This window comes from Bombus affinis, chromosome 4 (assembly GCF_024516045.1).
Source record: "Bombus affinis isolate iyBomAffi1 chromosome 4, iyBomAffi1.2, whole genome shotgun sequence".
In the NCBI taxonomy this organism is placed as follows: Eukaryota; Metazoa; Arthropoda; class Insecta; order Hymenoptera; family Apidae; genus Bombus; species Bombus affinis.
Window position 1 is genome coordinate 7,787,086 of NC_066347.1, and position 19,869 is coordinate 7,806,954.

General features: G+C 38.3%; 2 protein-coding genes across 11 annotated transcripts in view; one reads left to right on the top strand and one right to left on the bottom strand.

Annotated features, from left to right (window-relative positions):
- Positions 1-283: 283 nt before the first annotated feature.
- LOC126915833 (heat shock protein 75 kDa, mitochondrial) lies at positions 284-3,621 on the top strand. Its single transcript, XM_050720928.1, has 13 exons — positions 284-449; positions 620-715; positions 776-858; positions 961-1,188; positions 1,309-1,475; positions 1,583-1,692; positions 1,764-1,837; positions 1,911-2,257; positions 2,347-2,494; positions 2,606-2,733; positions 2,801-2,976; positions 3,048-3,346; positions 3,427-3,621. Exons 1-13 carry the CDS (start codon positions 329-331, stop codon positions 3,526-3,528), a joined length of 2,079 nt encoding a protein of 692 aa, XP_050576885.1. The 5' UTR covers positions 284-328; the 3' UTR covers positions 3,529-3,621.
- A 253-nt stretch (positions 3,622-3,874) lies between these two features.
- Positions 3,875-19,869, bottom strand: part of LOC126915819 (fat-like cadherin-related tumor suppressor homolog) — a 509,971-nt gene continuing 493,976 nt past the window's right edge. For 6 of the 10 annotated variants that reach the window (XM_050720847.1, XM_050720849.1, XM_050720848.1 and 3 more), the window contains 10 exons: positions 17,340-17,576; positions 14,845-15,897; positions 13,984-14,630; positions 12,363-13,760; positions 11,958-12,095; positions 9,160-11,862; positions 8,580-8,913; positions 8,060-8,200; positions 7,583-7,729; positions 3,875-7,180 (listed from right to left, as the gene is read on the bottom strand). In XM_050720847.1, coding sequence (XP_050576804.1) covers positions 6,630-7,180; positions 7,583-7,729; positions 8,060-8,200; positions 8,580-8,913; positions 9,160-11,862; positions 11,958-12,095; positions 12,363-13,760; positions 13,984-14,630; positions 14,845-15,897; positions 17,340-17,576 — 7,349 coding nt within the window. In that variant the 3' untranslated portion in view covers positions 3,875-6,629. The remainder of the gene's footprint in view (positions 7,181-7,582; positions 7,730-8,059; positions 8,201-8,579; positions 8,914-9,159; positions 11,863-11,957; positions 12,096-12,362; positions 13,761-13,983; positions 14,631-14,844; positions 15,898-17,339; positions 17,577-19,869) is intronic. The other 4 variants (XM_050720845.1, XM_050720851.1, XM_050720850.1 and 1 more) reach the window with 4 other exon arrangements.

Genomic DNA, 19,869 nt, shown 5'->3' on the forward strand with positions numbered 1-19,869 from the left:
AAGGATTATGGATGTTGGAAGGATTTTATATAATTAAACGTTTTGTTTATTGGTAAGCTTACAATAATTGTACAATTTTACAACTTATGTGTAATAATTTGTGTAATTGTATCATTTTACAATAATTTAATTCTGTTACTCGACCAATGGAGCTAAAACAATTCTTCTCGTGTGAAAATGATCAACCAAATGACCAAAATCTTATATGTATGTGCTCGTGGTACCATGGAGCGTTTTACCGCACGTTTTTGAATCGCCGGTAAGCGCCTGGCTTTGGACCAATTCCGTGCGATGTCAATGTTAGCAGCGTTCTAGTAATTTCGAAAGCATGGCTATGTCTACCGTTCATAGATTGAGGTTTGCGATTAAATTCGGAAGAAACCTTACAAGACCGTTAAGTCTTAGCAGCGAAAGACGAATTTTAGGAAAACAATGTCAGCGGTTTTTAGGTTTGTGTATTTTTCACGTCATATAATTTTCATTTCTATATTATTTTTTTAATTGCGTACATTTTAAGGTTATGTGAACATGTTTTCCTTAATCCTATAATATGAATTTAATATAATATTTATATAATTACCTTCTATATACACAAAATAATTGATTTTTGAATGTATAGGTATAGCTGACACTCTGGCACAAAGCTATTCTTCTCAGGCAGCGACACAAACCACAGAAACTCATAATATTATAAGAGATGTGGAAAAACCTACAGGTATTTGCACGTGTAATATTCAAGATATATTTTTTATATAACACCTTTTAATTTTTTTAGAGGAAGGAGTCAAACATGAATTCCAGTCAGAAACACAGATGCTTTTACAAATTGTTGCAAAGTCCTTGTATTCAAATAAAGAGGTAACATTGCCTTTATCTTATGCTATTATCTTAATGTTACCTAATTTCTAGGAAATAAACATTTAATCACAAAATATTTTCCTCTTTTACTTTGATTTAAAGGTATTTCTACGTGAATTAATTTCTAATGCAAGTGATGCACTTGAAAAATTAAGATATATGCGCTTAAGTGATTCTAAAGCTGCAGATATTATTGGTGACAGAAATTTGGAAATTCATATTGGTACTGATAAACAAAATAGAACACTTATAATTCAGGATACAGGAATTGGTATGACTTATGAAGAACTGGTATCAAATCTGGGAACTATAGCTAGATCTGGTTCTAGAGTAAGTATAATTAACAATACCAATTAAAATGAATTAATTATATACTACATATGTTTTACAATTTTAGCCATATTACACAGAAACTTTTTATTTTATCATGTAAATTTTTCTTTAATATAGGCTTTCTTAGAAAAATTAAAAGAGAAACAAGATACTGGTGATATGTCACAAATTATTGGGCAATTTGGAGTTGGCTTCTATAGTGTTTTTATGGTTGCTGATAAAGTAGAAGTGTTTACAAAATCATATGCACCAGATGCTGAAGGCTTTTGCTGGATTTCTGATGGGTAAAAAGAGTACTTTTTAATAAATAATTTAATAATTAAAAATGTTTGCTTTTATGAAATATGGTAAGGTATATGTATATATTATTAAAACATAAATTATTATTCAGTTCTGATACATTTAAAATCTCAAAGGCTGAGGGAGTTCAACCTGGAACTAAAGTTGTTATACACTTGAATCTCGACTGCCGGAATTATAGCGATGACAACACAATTAATAGTATGCGGTTTAAACATTTTCATACGTTTATTTATTTTTAGATTATTGATTAATCTATTAATATTTCGAAGGTCTCATCATGAAGTACAGCAACTTTATCAGTAGTCCTATTTATGTTAATGGCAAAAGAGTTAATACCCTGCAGGTATGATAGAAGAAATGATTACATTTCCCAGGATATTTTATATTGGATTGTGTAGCTATATGTATTCTTTTAGCCATTATGGATGCTTGATCCAAAAGATATTACACCATTACAACATAATGAGTTCTATAGGTTTATTGGGAACTGTTTCGATGCTCCGCGATTCATATTACATTACTCGACCGATGTTCCACTTAATATAAGGGCGTTATTATATTTCCCAGAACAAAAGCCACCATTATTTGATTTCACGAAAGGTGAAACAAGTGGGGTTTTGTTATATAGCCGTAAAGTTTTAATTAACAATAAGGCCGAAAATATTTTGCCAAAATGGATGCGTTTCATCAAAGGAGTAGTTGATTCTGAAGATATTCCTCTTAATTTAAGTCGTGAATTATTGCAGAATAGTGCTTTAATTGGGTAAGACAAAAGTTGATTAAAATATGTAATGTTATATGAATGGTTGTAATCATTTTAATTTGATTTATTTATTTTAACTTTTAATGTAGGAAATTACGTAATGTTCTAACCACGCGAATCTTAAAATTTTTGAATGAAAAATCTCAGAAATATACTGAAGATTACAACAAATTTTATAAAGATTACAATATCTTTTTAAAAGAAGGTATTGTAAGTACTGATATTCAAACAGAAAAGGTAACATATATATATCTTTTTTACTAATATATGTAGATATTATTTTCATCGCTTCTGTAATAGTTTTTATTATATATCTCTTTGTTTGGTTCTTGTGCTATTGTTTATTAGGAAAAAATCGCTAAACTCTTACGATTCCAATCATCTGCAATGCCACCAGAGGAATTAATAAATCTAGAAGATTACTGCAAACGAATGCCTTCTAGTCAAGAGAAGATCTATTATCTATTAGCACCAAGGTACGTTAATTACTTTTCCCTACTATAAATTATTATGGCAATATTTATATTTACTTCTTAATTTTAGCCGAAGCTTAGCTGAACAATCACCATATTACGAATCTCTAAAGAAACGGAATATTGAAGTACTATTTTGCTATGAAGCGTATGACGATGTGATTTTCTTACACTTAAAAGAGTTTAACTCGCATAAGTTAACTTCTATTGAAGATGAGTTACGTGATTCAAAATGTGATAGTCCTGGTACGTGATATGTCTGAATGGCTTTCGAATTTGTATTAAATTATTCTATTTTAATATTTTTTCTTGTCTAGGTATTATTAATAAAGGTGAAATTGACAAACTTATAACATATATGAAGAAAATTTTGCGCGGAAAGGCTCATGACATTAAAACAACGACTCAACTTGAGTCACATCCGTGTGTTATTACAGTTCCAGAGATGGCAAGTGCAAGACACTTTAACCGCCTACAAACACGTCAAATAGAAGGTGAAATGCTTTACTCCTTGCTTCAGCCATGTTTGGAAATAAATCCTAATCATTCCCTCATTAAAAAGCTTTGCCAATTAATGAACACCAATACAAAATTAGCAGATCTTCTCATAGAACAGGTATTATGTTATGATCTATTATGTTATTTTTGATAGCCTCGGATTTTATGTGTTCTAAATCTCTTCTTAATCTGTTTCAGTTATTCACGAACAGTATGGTAGAAGCTGGTTTAATTGATAACCCACGTATATTATTAGCGTCTCTGAATAAATTGCTGATTGCAGCATTAGAGGAACATTAATTTACATAAACTATTTGCAAAAATATTGTTTAATAAGTTAGCAATATGTTGTATATATGAACATTTCAAATAAAACAATTGGCCATTGTAGAATTTTCTATGATTAAAACCTATTTTTTCAAAAGGGAAAAGATTCATTGTATTATCATTTATATTTGTCATTTTCATATTCATATTTATTATAGAATAATTTTATGTATTTTATTACTTTCATTGTTCCATTCATCTTAATTAATAAACTGAGATATGGAAAGGAATCATTTGAGACTGGTAATGGCATAGTGACTTCTATACTTTTATACTTCGTGTGCTAATGGTTTTGGAACTAATATAATAAGAGAAAACATAGGCAAGATTGTATTATTTATTACAATAGGTTGATCTTGTACAAATTAATTATAGCCTTCTAATTATAACAAGTCAAGTTCCTCATTGTTTGAAGGATTTCATGATATCGATATGTATCCTATTAGCAGGGCTAAGTTGCGGTGAATTTGGAAGTTGTACCCACATCTTTCTCGTGTTTAATTTCCTACATTCTTCATTGTCGTATAATTATGGCAAGTTACAATAAAATAAGAAATAAGTGGAACTATTTATTATTTTATAAGTTATAATCAAGTATAAAGATCCATAATAAGTAGTTCGAAAAATAAAAAAAGTAAACGCACACAAATGAAATATATTCGTTTCGATCAATTCCGATTGCTTAAACCATTAATAGTGCGAAATTATTAAATCCTACTTTACGAAAACGTTTCATCCAAACCCTAATATCGCTAATCGGTCAGAACTTCTATAAAATATTGCGCTCCCTCATTTTTATCTTTACAACCAAATATTTTGTAACGTCCACGTGATTATAAACTGATTGGTACAATATTTATAAATGGATGATCTCGTTTCATCCGCATCAGTTTACAGTCTTTAACCAATATGTCTTCATTGTTAATCCGTAAAATATAAAACTAATCTTAACAGTTACGAACCTCGCTGTGCTTCGACGCAAACTGAAATTTTCATTGCGTGTTGATGTTGATTCTGATACAATTTGTTAAGTTAAAACTGTACAGTATTCTTATATATTTCATTCTAATATAGAATAAATTGTCTATGTTCAATTGTATCCGTGTAAGTAATTGCATTGAAATTTCAGAAAGGAGAGGCACAGCTGTTTCAAACTTATATAAGAAGAAGACAATTTTCTTTTCCTCTTGGTCAAAACAAAAAAAGAATATGTCACCCTGTTTCACATTATTATTAACGTGATTTACTGATTTATCCCACTAAATGTAGAATAAGATGGCTAGCATTCTTTACAGAACAGGAACATAAACAATAAATTTGCCAGTAGAATTCTACATGTATAAAAAGAAAGTGTACACCTCTCCTAATTAAGCTGCCGCTAAAATTTGTCCAACGGAAAGAAAACGTATCTTGTATGGAAGTACACGGTATTTAAAAGACATTAGGCACAGAAATAACAGTTTCTTGACCCTTTGTGTGTCACGCTTAACTACACAAATTAATCAAGGGAAATACCTTTGTTCGTACGGCATTTATTATTAAGTTGGCAGTTCAAAAAATGTTTCATTATCGTTACTTGGACAGATTTTCATGATGAAAAATAACAGCGTGAGAACTATGTAATTCATAATAAGAGTGTCGATGAATTGCGTACGATCCACATTGCTGAGCAGTCTTATCGAGTAGATAAAAATGTTAAAGCGTGATGTAAGTAGTAGCACCATATATGCAGTTATGTCTGTTGAACTGATGGTGACTAATGGAAGGAAAAGTTCGAAATAAGAAATGAGAAAAGAAGAGAGGGAAAATAAAATAGATGCAGTTAAACGAATAGAACATTGACTTAGCAATACGTACGCGCGGAAATGGAATACTATATTCCGCGATTCCTTAATTTCTTTTCTTTTAAAAAACGTTGGATAGTGAATATTACAATCATTATCATACAAGTCATAGTATTTGATCATTGTATAAACATTATTATCATCACAGTAAAAATATTTCATATCTCTTTAACTATTGTGCTTTGCTGCAGTAAACGCCAGCAGACATGCACATATATTCGCCCTAGAAGCAGAGCATTGTTTTTTTCACTAGAGTCAATTCATTTACTCACTAGACTATGCTGTACTTATATCTATATTATTAAGTAGTCCTTCTGTTTATTTCGTACGTAACCAAAATAAAGTCGGTTAGCAAATAGTAAAAATACATAAATGTACCTATGTATTTTTTTGCAGTGGAATTATAGTTGTGGATAAGTTTTAAATTTAAACGATAGATCATTAAATAATAGTCATTGGTCTGACAACGCGGTCGTGATTAAATTTACTTCTCTCAAGTAACAAATTTTATTCTTAATCAAGATAATTTCTTACTCGTAATAGTTGCGTATAGTTGTCACGATATATATGTATACATATATTTTTAATATTGTATACATATACATATGTATATTATATATTTTTTTTTACTAAACCTCATCCCCTCTGGTAGAATTGAAAAGATGTTTTACCGTTAAACGAAACTCCTAATGGTCCATATATCATAAAATCGTCAGAATGTAACTTGTCTATAAAATGAATGCGTCTTCGATATATGCAATGTTTTGTAACCAACTCCTTACCAATTCGTTAAATGGCCCTATTTTAATTACCATGAAATATATAACGTAAGTGTCGTATGAAAACAATAATTGTTCCCAGATACATGTACGTTCATTTTCATACTTGCGGCTCAATAGAATTGTTTCGAGGATCGCTGAATTAAGTACGTTAGAGTACCTAAGCTCTACCTACATAGGAGATTTGAGGTACGATGTGCGAACGGCGCACACCGTTGGCTCAGTATGTGATTATTTCCATACCGTTCTTTAATTAGCTCATATTCATCAATTTCCTTATATTCATAGCTGCCTCTGTACAGACCTCCTATCTTTCTCTCTACCTCTGATTCGATAATACGTATGTACAATATTTTTTCGTCGTATATTCACATAACATTCGCACTGTCTTTGTTCAAGAAGCACAAAAAAACACGATCAGTCTGTTCTCAAGTCGTGGCACCACTGTTTGTCACACCGAGGTCTGCGTGATACCATTCCCCGACAACCACAAGCGGCCATTGCTCTTTTGATCGGCGATCTCGTATTCGGAATCGTCAATTTCGCATAAGTTGGTTGATAAGTCGCTGTTGCTGGTTGCACCGCCCAATAATGAATTTCTCTCTTCGAGCGTGGTGATTACCGAACCGATCTCATCGACCTCGTCTCCCTTGTGGCATCGGTTGCGTCGGGTGCTTGGGAAACCATAAGGCACTACATCGTCTTCCTCCTCGTCGGATTCTAAAGTACTAAGACGTCCATTCAAAGGATTTGTTTCGTTCTCCGTGTCCGTGTGGATGTTGTAATGCGGTAGATAAGAGTTCGGATGACGGAGATAACTTTCGGAACCTTTATATTTGTATTCTCCCTCGCCGCCGCTATCCAAGGGATTTAAACGTTGCGTTTCCGCGCACTGATACTGCTCAGAAAATTCAGTCCCGCATTCCGAGTCCCCGACGTACTCTGATTCTTGATCTTCGTTCAACGTCTCGATGTCCCTCGCTGGATCTACAGAGCCGTGCACTAAAACGAATACATTTCGTTATTTTAATAACGCCATTCATTCATAATTGACAATTGAATTAAATACTAAGCAGCTCTCTGAGAAAAAAAAGGGGGAGACAATTGACGTCACAGATCAATTTCATTGGATATTATAAAGATTTATTACAAATATTACACCCTACCAATCGAAGGTTAAAAAGACAAACCACCAAGTCTACCTTAGTGCTATGTCACATGCATCCCTTTCTGCAGCTACTATCCATTTAAGACGACAAATCGTTTAAAGGAAACAAAAGATTCGATAGCCTCGCCTAATATTATCTTACATATAATATGTCTACAGACATAATGAACTAAAACTGTTCCAACTAGCCGCGAGTGGAAGCAATTGTACTGCGAAACATGCAGTCGCGTACTCACCTGACGGTAACTGATGAGTGTTTGATTCGTTACTCTCATTGCTGTGGAAGCTGGACGAGTCTGGTACTTCGCTTCCAGGCACCTCCGTGATATTAGGCAAGGGGTTTTGGCTTGGCCTGACCCAGTCTGAACAATCCCAGTGATACCCTAAAAGCATTGCAGACAACAACTGTACTCCGACACGCTACATGCGACGATCTGACGTCGCGATACGGAGTCGAGAGTGAGAAAGAGAGAAAAGAAGAAAGTGAGAGTGAGAGTAAGAGAGAGAAAGAGAGAAAGAGAGAGAGAGAGAGAGAGAGAGAGAAGGAAGCGGAGTGTCTGCCTGGTATTATATAAAGGGTAAAAAAAAAATAAATAAATAAAATAGAATCTAGCCGATAGAGAAGAGATAGCGACAAGCGAAGCGACCCAAATATCAAAATGTGTATCCTTAGGTATTCGGCTGTTCTTTCAGGCATTACTATCTCGACTTACCACCGACTATACGAGGATCATCCTCGATGGACGTCATGGAGGCAACGGAGGTCCCACCTCCATGAGGCACGCGTCGAGAAGGATTTAGTAGAAGTCCTCCAGTGGTCAGCTCCGGTACCACTGGGCTCGCTCGTTTCAGGTCTGTTAGCGCACACAATACGATACACCAATGTTAATTCGATTCGCTACACGCCCAAGTCAGCATACGTTTCCGGACATTCGTATTAAGAAGAGGGAAACGATTAAGAGAAACAGACAGAAGAACGAGAAGTAGAATGTAAGATAGTGACAAAGGCGTAAAATGGCGATAAAGGAAGGTGAGAAAGTTCGACGAAATGATTAAACGAGAGAAACAAGGGAGAGATAGAAATAAGTAGGAACCACAGAGAATAGGATAAGTAAAAGAGAGATCGAGTCAATGGATCAAGCTATAAATTCCACCCACGAATGCATGCGACAAGCGAAAACAAAAGTAAGAAGCTACGATGAATCGGGGCAATCAGCGACGCATACTACTCACCATTTTTTATCTTTGTCGTATCCGTGATGAAGGAAGCTAGTTGCATCTGCTCTTGCCAGCTCGGCTTATGAAGACTATCCGTGTCGCTGCCTGTAGCGTTTCCGCCGACTGGGTTAGCGAGGGTTAAGGACGGAGGGGGCACAGGTGTGCTGCGATTTAGGTTTCTCAAATAATCTGGCGGGAAATTCTCCAGCTCGTCACCGGCGCTGCCATAACTTCGCAGCGTGTCTAGATTATTTAGTGCCACCGCTGCCGAGTTACCGTACGCGGCTGGCTCGTTGTTCGAGCTGGGAGTATAGGAAGCGGGTCTAGGAGGGCATTGGGGAGGTTCTCTCTGCAAAAAAGAATCACACGAAAAACCTTAAACTCAATGCACGCATCACTCGCAGGAGAGGGAATATCGGCTGATGATCGCAAATCAAGAAAAAGAACGCCATTAGAAAAAAAAGGCAAAAATAAAAAAAGAAAAATCGTCTATCATTGGCGTACGATCGAGGTATGATTAAAAGCATGCGGTCTTCTCTCTTAAGTGCTGACAAATCAAACAAGTATATTTATTTCTCTGATTTAGATACGATACCTGTATCACTTCCAGGTTGCTCAATTTTGAGCTCCGTTTGAACTCGTGCTCATGAGGTCGCGCTGAATTTAAAACAATTTGCTTCCTGGTCTCATTGTTGATGTTATTCGCCCGTGCTCTCGTGCGCTTCATCCTGATCCGTCGGAAGGCGAGGAATATGGTGATCAGGAATATGTTTACTATTACTGCAACGCCAATCCACATTAACTGCTCCCATGTGATTTTAAAGTGGCTCGATATAATTGGTGTAGAATACGCTGGATTTCCACAATTTAGTCCGGTCATATTAGGAGGACAGATACATCTATAGGTCCCTATTTCGTTCACGCAGGTTCCTCCATTTGTGCAGGGATTGGCGTCGCATTCATTAACGTCTGTTTCGCAACGTTCTCCCATGAATCCTTGGCATTTGCATATCGGACCATTATTGCCTTCCTCGCAAACTCCACCGTGAATGCACGGGTTCGGGCTGCAATATCTTCCGAATTCGCAGCGTTTCCCACTCAGACTTGGTCCAACACATTCGCAAGTGAAGTCACTTCCTTCTGGTACGACTTTGCAACGACCACCGTAGAGACAGGGTGAAGAGGCGCAAGGATCGGTATCAATTTCACAAGCGAGCCCTGCAAATCTGCTGTGACATTGGCATTCATAGTTGTCGCCACCAGAATCTTTACATGTTCCACCATTCTGACAGGGCTGTGAACCACAGATTCCTGGGGGCACTAAAACCGTTGCAGCGTCGCAGCTGAATTCCACATTTGCAAAGCGTTTTAAGACAGCGACACTGCTAGCGCCACTCATATGTAACGGTACCGATACTCTGGCGATTCTGACATCATCCATACATCCTATGAAGCCACGTTGAACATCCTCGAAGCCCAAAACTGATGGATGTTGTCTAACTTCAGCACCCAAGTAAAGATCATCAGATTGAAGATTCAGGATATCGTTGATACCAGGTGCAGATCCATGAGCTACGTGCTTTCCATCAACGGTCAACTTGGCGCTGTTGCTTTCTCGTTCTAGTTGGATCTCGTGCCACTGCCCATCGCTCACGTATACACTGCTCACGCGAACCAAACCTTCTCCGCTGCCAAGATCGAACTTGTATTGAACAACTCCATTCACGACTTCTAGTATATTGTAATCGATCTTGCCAGCTGCATACATCAAGTTTCCGGTCAATTGCACTGTTCTGATCCTCAAAGATAAACTGAGACGGTCCTCGATAGTCTGTTTGATGAGGGCTTTATCGATCCTATAACGAGCATAGCTCTTGCCACTAAACGATATAGGGTTTCGTGGAATGTAGCAAGACTCGTCATGGCACTTGGAGATGTCAATGTCGCAGGTTTGCCCAGCAAAACCTTCAGGGCATTGACATGAGTATCCTTGGACCGAAGAATCGGGAATGCAGACTTTAAACAGTGGACAAGGATCTCTGGCGCATTCGTTGACGACTACCTCGCAATGATTTCCGGCATATCCTTCTTTGCAACTGCACTCCATCTTGTGTCTGTGTCGCGGAGACACGAAACTCATTACGTCAGTAGCTACAGGTGTTATTTGTGTGATGTCAAGAACAATTTTGTCTTGACAATCCCCATAAACGCAGTATTCTTTGTTACATTTAAATCTAACTATTTCTTCCACGACTAATTTCGTCGATTCTTCGAGTTCTTCGATACGCTGATTTAATGCCTCCCGTATATTTTCAGACCCATAAAAGGTCGGTGATCCCAAAGGTGTAGAGCTCTTCTTCACCGCGAATAGGAGGTCCAGATCGTTGTGAACGGTTTGGCGAATAGTGCGAGATTTAATTAGATTCACTTCGTCTGTAGAAGGTTGGACGCTGATAATAACGATATCCTTTAATCTGCAGTTCATCGCGTTGCGCACGGTTCTAATGAATCCCTTACGATGACTTAGTATGAAGTCTTCCGGACTGACTTCTCTGAATCTTACAATTACAGAATTCTCCAACATCTTTTCCGTTACCAAATCAACATTTACTTTAACGATAGAATGCGAATGATATTTTCCATCCGTTACACTGACGTTTATCCTGTATTCGCCAACATCGAGACGCGGAAGAGCAACCAAAGTGCCATCAATTTTGTCAATTTTGAAGAGGTCGTTGGGGATAGGAGACGATGGAACCAAACTGTACGAAAGCGTGTCATATTGATCTTGATCAGTTGCGTGAACCCTTCCGATGATCCCACCAGGATACTCGTCCATGTAGGAATTAATAACCACCTCTAGAGGCGTAATTACCGGAGGATACTGGGATTCCTCGATCACTTTGATCACGACCCATGCGTCGGAATAGAGAGGTGGGCTTCCGTTGTCAAAGACGCGTATGTGCAACTCGTATTTATCTTTGACCCTGTTGTTGAATTTGGTAGCAGTTCGCAGTGTACCATCCTGCTCTAATCTGAACGCGTCACCCTCGTTCCCGGATCGGAAGTCGAAGGTGTATGGAGCGGCGTTCGGTTCAATATCTGCATCTGTGACCACGAATTGTAATACGGTGTGGCCAAGGGGCTTGTCTTCTTGCACTACTGCGGTATAATTTGAGAGGGAGAATAGCGGCGGGTTGTCATTTGCATCTAGAATCTCGATGTTTACCATCACGAAGCTGGATAGCCTAGGTATGCCGCTGTCACGGGCGTGAACCTCCAACACGTAATTACCGATCTGGAAACATGAAATATCGCGTTGTAGATTGCATTCGAAATGTCTTACAACCGCATTAAGATATATAATGAATGGTGCGTATGATTTATACTGACTTCTTCGCGATCCAATGGTGCGGCGACAGTAATTTGTCCTGTTTTCTCATCGATCGAGAATTGCTTCTGCCTGTCACCTCGTTCGATGTAATAAGACACGTTCCCGTTCTCTTCGCTATCCAAGTCGTTTGCGAATACCTGATACATTCATTATAATATGAAATTAGTTTACAGTTAGCGTATAGTTAAAACAATATTTAAATTATTCGAAATTCATCTCGTCATTCGATTCCTTTTTATTTTAAAATTTATTTCTAAAATATTAAGTTCATTAAAATTTTCGTTCATTTTATTATATGTAAAAGCTGTGCAATAGAAGCAATTATTCAATCAATTGTTTTTTTATATATAAGCTGTATTTTATATATATTTTATATATTTTTTATATATAAGTATAAGGCTTACCTGCGTAACTTTTTCTCCAATCTTTGCGTCTTCCCGTATAGAAGCTCTGTATGAAACTTCGCTGAATATCGGCGCGTTGTCATTGCTATCGATCACGGTAATATTCACCGTAGCGTGATTACTCAAAGGCGGAATGCCTCCATCTATAGCTTGGATGGTCAAGAAATAATCTCTGGCACGTTCGAAATCTAATTGCTCCGCAATAGTAATCACGCCACTACGGGCATCTATCTGGAACTTCTTATGTTCATTTCCGCCAACGATCGAATAGTAAACATCAGCATTGACTCCAGTATCCTTAGACGTTGCAAGAACTCGAGCTACTTCCGTTCCAACTGCATAGATCTCAGGAACTTTTGAGAAATAGACTTTCGACGCGAATTCTGGTGGATTGTCATTAATATCCTGCACGTTGACAATTAACGAAGTCACACTCATCAATTGAGGGGTGCCCTGATCAACTGCCTGTATAGTTACGTTGTACATGGCTTTCGTTTCTCTATCCAACGGCTTCCCAAGCGTAACGATGCCGCTGTCCGCTGCGATGAGGAAGTGACCATCGGCAGAATCGATGAATTCATATCTGATCTTACGATTAATGCCGATGTCATTGTCCGTGGCGTGTACTTTGGTTACTAAGGTACCGACCTCGACGTCTTCAGGCAGTGTAGCGCTATACGTCTGCATAGTAAATTTCGGTGCGTTATCGTTTAAATCTGAGACCAGAATTTCTAGCTGAGAGGAGCATTCCCAAGATGGTTTGTCTCTATCCTGTACATGCGCTGTGAGCGAATATTTCGCTTGAGTTTCCCGGTCCAGTTGACCGACCGTCTTTAATACGCCTGTCTCTTTGTCCAATGAGAATTTGTCGTTATTGTCGCCGGTTAAATAGAAGCGCAACTTGGCATTCGGTTCGTCGTCGTAATCAGTGGCCAGAACAGTGAGCACGTACGTGCCAGGATGCGATCCCTCAGACAGGATCTCTCGATAACGATACCTGAGGCAATATGGTGGATTATCGTTCACGTCGAGTATTTGCACCGTTACACGCGTCTTGAAGACGTATTTGCCGTCGGTACCGACTATTTCGAGCTCATAACGATCGATCGTTTCCCGGTCTAGAGCCTTTGCCACGTATACTTCGCCAGTTGATCTAATCTGGAACTGAGATCTCGAATCGCCGGACGTTATGTAGAATTCTATGGGTGTATTTACGTCCGAATCTTTGTCCATGGTGATTAACTTCACTACGACCGTCCCTGGTAGAGCGTCTTCGTTCACCGCTGCTTCGTAACGATCGTCTACGAACGCGGGAGGATTGTCGTTGTAATCCTTTAGCTTTACGTGCACAGAAGTCCTTGCGAAGTGCTTTGGATTTCCATTGTCGGTAGCGACCACCTAGACACGACAAAAATGTATATTAAGTATTATAATAAATTTCTTTCTTTTTTTCTTAATCCTGAGAAATCTTAATTTTAATTTTACTTTGAAAATTATAAAAGGAAAAGAGATTCTCGTTATGTTCAGAATATTTTTTTATTAAATAACTGACCTATCAAACACTCTATAGAAAATAGTAAAAACTGTCTATGACAAATTTTTAATTCTTAATTAAACGTACTTGAAACTTATATTCCGGTTGCTTTTCCTTATCAAGTAGAACCAGTGTCGATATCCACCCGGTGTACGTATCTACAGTGAAGACATTTGCCAGTTCGCCAATATCCGAGCCAAAGGAATATCGAACCTCTCCATTGCTACCCAGATCCTCATCGTGCGCGATAATTTTCAAAATTGATGTTCCTTCCTCTATATTCTCCGCCAGACTGATACCATAAGGATTACTTTCGAATTTAGGAGCATGATCATTTTCATCCAACACCTGGAGCGAAATTTCAGCTAGAGCTGTCAATGGAGGACTCGAGTCTGTTTCAGCGAGGACTCCGATCAAATGATTATCCTTCAGTTCTCGATCCAGAGGTTTAACTAAAGTAATTTGTCCATGAGCATCGATCATAAAAAGTGGAGAATCTTCGTCTCCAGAAACTATTCTGTATGTGACTGTAGTGTTGGTCACGGTTTTCAGCCTTGTTATAGGTGTTCCAATAGGAGACGCTTCTGATATAAAGAATTTGTCCTCTTTTCGTTCAAACAGAGGTGGAATATCTTGCGGTCCCATTATGTAAATGCTGAGGGGAACGTCAGCGTGATGTGTTGTCGCTCCGCCCTTGTCTTCCGCCCGAATGAAGAGCTCAAATAGTTGATTTTCTAAAATATTAGATAGATAATAATCCAACATGTTGCGGTACTGTGATCATTATCGGTACAATTCTTTTATGATTCGACCAGAAATTTTAATTATACAAAAATTTCTTATGTTTGGTACAATATTAAAAATGAAGAAATATAATTTTAACGATTAATGATGTCATATAATACGTCAATGAAAATAAAATGAGCAATAGAATATAGCAGAACTTACCCCATGGCATAGCACTCTTTTGAAGGAACAACGCTCCAGTATCAGGGTTAATTCCAAATAACGCTTTCGCTTCCGAAGTCTGCAGTTCGTATATCGAATAAACAATCCTCGCAGCGTCATCCTCGTCAGCATCCTGAGCTTTCACCTTCAGGAACGGCGTATTAGTAGTCAAATTTCCATGAATACTGGCTTTGTATTCTCTCAGCAGAAACACGGGCGAATTGTCATTCTCATCCCCAACTTTCACCCTAACGATCACGAAACCTGATCTGCCACCTCCATCAGTAGCCATCACGGGTATTTCATACAACTTCTGCTCTTCTCGATTCAACTTCTTTCTAGTTACGATCTCGCCAGTTTGTCTATTTATGTCAAATATCTCCTTCATCAGATCTGAAGCTATCGTGTAGATCACCGTGCCATATTCCCCGAAATCCTCGTCGGTGGCTATCACACTCGTCACCAATCTGCCAGGCAACTGATTCTCAAAAACTGTCACTTCTACTATAGGGTTTGGGAACGTAGGATTGTGTCTATTAGCAGGCAATATCTCGATCTTGACTCTTGCGAAGCTGGTGTACACATTGTCCGTGACAGAGACGTTCAGCATGCTGAGTTTCTTCTCGCCAAAGTTTTGCATATTGATCAGCGAAATGATGCCGGTGGATTGGTCGATGTTATACGTTTGTTGCTCGTTACCACCGACTATCGTATATGTGAGTTTGTCGTCTACATAGTCCGGGTCACTGGCAGATACCACCGTCACGAATTGACCCCTTTCCGCGTGTTCCGACAACGAGCAAGTGTACGAGGGTTGTTCGAACTTGGGTGGGTTGTCATTCATGTCGATCACCGTCACCCAGACATGGGCTGTGCTCGAGAGACTGGGTACACCGCGATCGATCGCAATCACCGTAAAGTGGTGCGATTCGTGGGTCTCGTGATCTAGAGATCTCTTCAGGAAGATCACACCCTCCTCCGGGTCGATGTGGAACAGGTCAGTGCTGTTTTCCGTGTCGTTTTGAATTGCATAGCGAACCTGTTGGTTGATGTCTAAACACAGAAAAGTTTATGGTATTTGGTGATGTTTACATAGGAATGAATGGTGTAATACAGATAGGGGACACATGTGAACGTAATACGTAAAGAGTATGTGTTCTTAGGGTGTATTCATTTTTTGAGCTCATCTCTTGGTATATCGGTGATCTGATTTTTTAAAATCTCGGATTGTTTAGTATTTTATCTATGTGTATTTGTGTACATATAATTATATAAATGGAGCATGCTATGTTAACGAAGGTTTCTACAATAAGTATTAATGTATTTATGTTGTTACAAATTACATGAATGTTATAAAGTTTCCAATAATATCATGGCTGGAAAATTATTTATGGCATGTACACGAGAACGAAGCTTAATTAACATTTCCTGTTGATATCATTTATGAACAACTGTTTTACTATGGTAGAAAAACATTTTGTACGAAGAATGTTTTAAGAACTCAAATTGATAAACTACGGCCATTAAGATAATAAACGATAGTTACAAGTAACAAACATGGAACAGTTCAGGATTTTATGAGTTTAATATTTCTCCTTTATCAGTTCAACCAATTAAAGCTTCGTTTCAACTTCTGACATAGTTCTGAGTTACCGTGAGCGAATTTCCAAATAAATCACTGGACAAAATCTCTCAACGAGAAACATCAGCTTCTATTTATCCTTTTCTCGTCTTTTTCTCGTCTCATTCTCGTACAATCATGTAACAACTCGGGGTATATTTCATCGCGATAATCCAGCCTCGGTACCCACTAAGAGCATCCTTCACAATAATTACAATAACATTAATCTTGCTCCAACAGGACTGCCTCGCGTTATTTATGAGACATACACAGACAGAGGGAGCGAATTTCCGTTGCCTCGACATTAATTGCAAATTTAGCCGGGCCTTCAAGCTTCACGAAGCCAATCCGATCTTTCAATGCGTTTCCTGCGATATACGCTACTGTCCATAAGTGTAATCTTGTTGATAAAAATTACGAATATCGCAAAGTTTTCGAGTAAAGTTATATAGTTGAATATACAATGATATTGTTAAAAGATATTAGAGGACGTTAATATTTTCTAGATTAAGAAATGGATTTAGAAATTTATAAAATATCAGGACGAATTTATAATTTTAATATTAAATAAATTTACTCGTAGTACTATCGTAAAACCATATTTGTAATTAAGGTATTCGTTCCTGCAATATCACAACCGACCAAAATAATTGAGTTACCGTAAGATAAAATAAAAATATTGATTGTTTCATAAAATTACGATGTCCAATGAATATATCAAAGTAAACGCAAGTATATTACATAATATGCAAATATTATGCAAACCTGTGTTTCAAATTCAAACATAGGCAGATAGAAGAACTAAGAACATTCCACTTCTTGCGCATGATTAAATGGACAGCAATATGCATAGCTGAATTTAATAACCGCTTACCGGTGTCGTTATCTCTGGAGCTGACTCTCAACACGGAAGTGCCGAACGGCGCAGCCTCGGAGACCGAGATGTTGTACGAGTCTTGAGTGAATTCGGGCGGGCAATCGTTCACGTCGAGCACCAGGATGCTAACGAGTACCTCCGCGTAGACGCCTGATACGCTGTCCGTCGCGCGGACGGTCAGCTCGTACTGTTTCTTTTGCTCGTAATCCAGCTCGTCCACCACGTAGATTACACCTGATTTATCGAAGAGAAGATTGTAGACCCAAAAGCAGTCTATGCAGCGTAGCGTCCACAAAGCCGAGAAACTTTTCCTTTTTATTCGTGATGCTGACTAATAGCCCGACATTCTTGTGTGTATTTTTTTTTTTTTTTGTAAATGTGCGCGCGTGTGTGTGTGCCATTTTATACGATATTTTACCAAAGAGCATCTTGAGAAGCAGCATAGTTTATCGATGTGCTTGTACTTAATGCGGAACTTACGCAAATTTTATGTAGAGGTGTCGAAACGTGGTTTAATTATTCGTCTATATGATGGTGACTGGGTAATTCAAGGAGTTGCTCGGTTTCGCGGACACCAAGAAGAGAACATTGGTGAATGCAAGTCACGTGGTAAACACGTTTATACAAGACGCTCGGATACCGTGAATGAATTTGCGGATGCTACCAGAATGTCTGCACCTTCGAACACGACGGCGCGTTGTGCAACTTAACAGGTTGACTCCATTCAACTCGACGTTTTCGATTTTTCTCTCGCAAGCGTTTACCGAGCCTTGGAATGTTATAATGGACGTATATACTCTTGGGAGTTGCAATATTACGTGACTGCTTCTTGAGATCTTTATAAATTTTCTGACAAGCCTGGACATTGTCGAATAAAAAAGTAACTGGACGATATACTTTATTTCATTATAACAAAGAAGTATGTACTTTTAAAAAAATTCAAAATATCTCAAGTATTCTCCAACGTATTTTTTACTTTCGCCAATTCTTCTACCATTCTTCAATCCTTTGATCCCAATCGAAACATTTGCATCCATAAAATTTGCAAGAATTCTCATTTGCTCGATTAAAATAGATCGAAGGAGGAATAAGAATATGTTACACAAAATGGAAAGCAATTTCTCTACACGTCGTTCTATTCTCGTTGTTCTGCGATCGATCTCAAGAAGCGAACAAGCGGAAAGTGTCACGTATCGTAGTCAACCTGTTACAAACGAGCCGCCTTGTTCCCTTTCTTGCTATTTCCACGCATTGTAGCTCGTTTAAGGTACAAGCACGGTATCTTTCCCAATTCGCACGCGACGTAAGGTGCAGGCACGCCATGCGAAGAACAGAGTGAAAGCCGTAAGAGAATTACGGGAGGCGGGAGAATTAAACGAGAACGAGGGGAAAGGGGGGAGAAAATAGAGAGAGAGAGAGAGAGAGAGAGAAAAAAAAATGGTGTGCCGACGATAAGGCAGCGTTGAAACGCGGTTTCGAGATATATCACCGGGCGAATTGCGGCCTCGATGTAACCACGTATCGCGTTTAAAAGCAACATTGTGCTCCAAACCCGTTTTTCACGCAGCTTCGTTGCTTCTGCATGAGATAATGGGACCGGTTGGGTTGAAAACGATGAGTAAAAGTGAGAGCAGAAGTGCAGAGCAGAAGCGTTCTCTACGTCGGACAAGAGGATCAACATGCCGTTAAATTGTTGCATCGTTGCTGAGCCTCGCATCTTCGCGATGGCTTTTTTTACTTTTGAGAGTGTCGTGCATCGATTGACAAGCGGTTAGAAATTGCGAAGGATGCCGGATATTGTGTAAGTGACGTGCAATCATAGAAGCTGTGTATGGCAAGCGGAAGTTTCGGCCGTCCGATGATATGGGTTCCGGCGTGTTTGAGTTGGGATTCGGAGTTTCCGGTATTTTCAGTTCTTGACACTTAACCATTCCTCGTGTATTCTCGAGCGTAATGGTTTCTTCGAGGTCCTTGTGTTTTTGATATCTTTCCCAACAATTTAAAAAATAAAAAATACTGCAAAAATGATCGATAATAAAACATATATAAAAGAAGATTTATATTGGATACGTGTGAAAGCGATTCTTCTAAAAATTTGTATACAAAAAATTTTCAAGGTGTTCCTAAAAATTATTTTTACCTAAAATTCAGTGAGTCGATACGATTGCAAAATATAGATATACGTAAGACTATAATTCGCAGTTAAATTTCTATGTCGCAACGACTCCACCATCGCGACATCCGCTTGAATTACGATCGATACCTCGTATGAAATCCCGATCGGTGTTCGCCGTTATTCTAACTTACTGCATGACGTCGTATGCCGGTCATGAAGTTGGTATTAATTCAGTGCATAGCGACAGGGTGGGGATTTATCGTTCGAAGATCGACGCGAGAAACTGGCGGCCGAAAGAAACTCATTGTTACTGTTTAAGTCGTGCATGAAAATATTAGAATGAAGAAAGATAGAGAGCAGTGCGGTAGAGCATGGTATAGTGCAACACAGCAGACCGATAGAACTAGTATT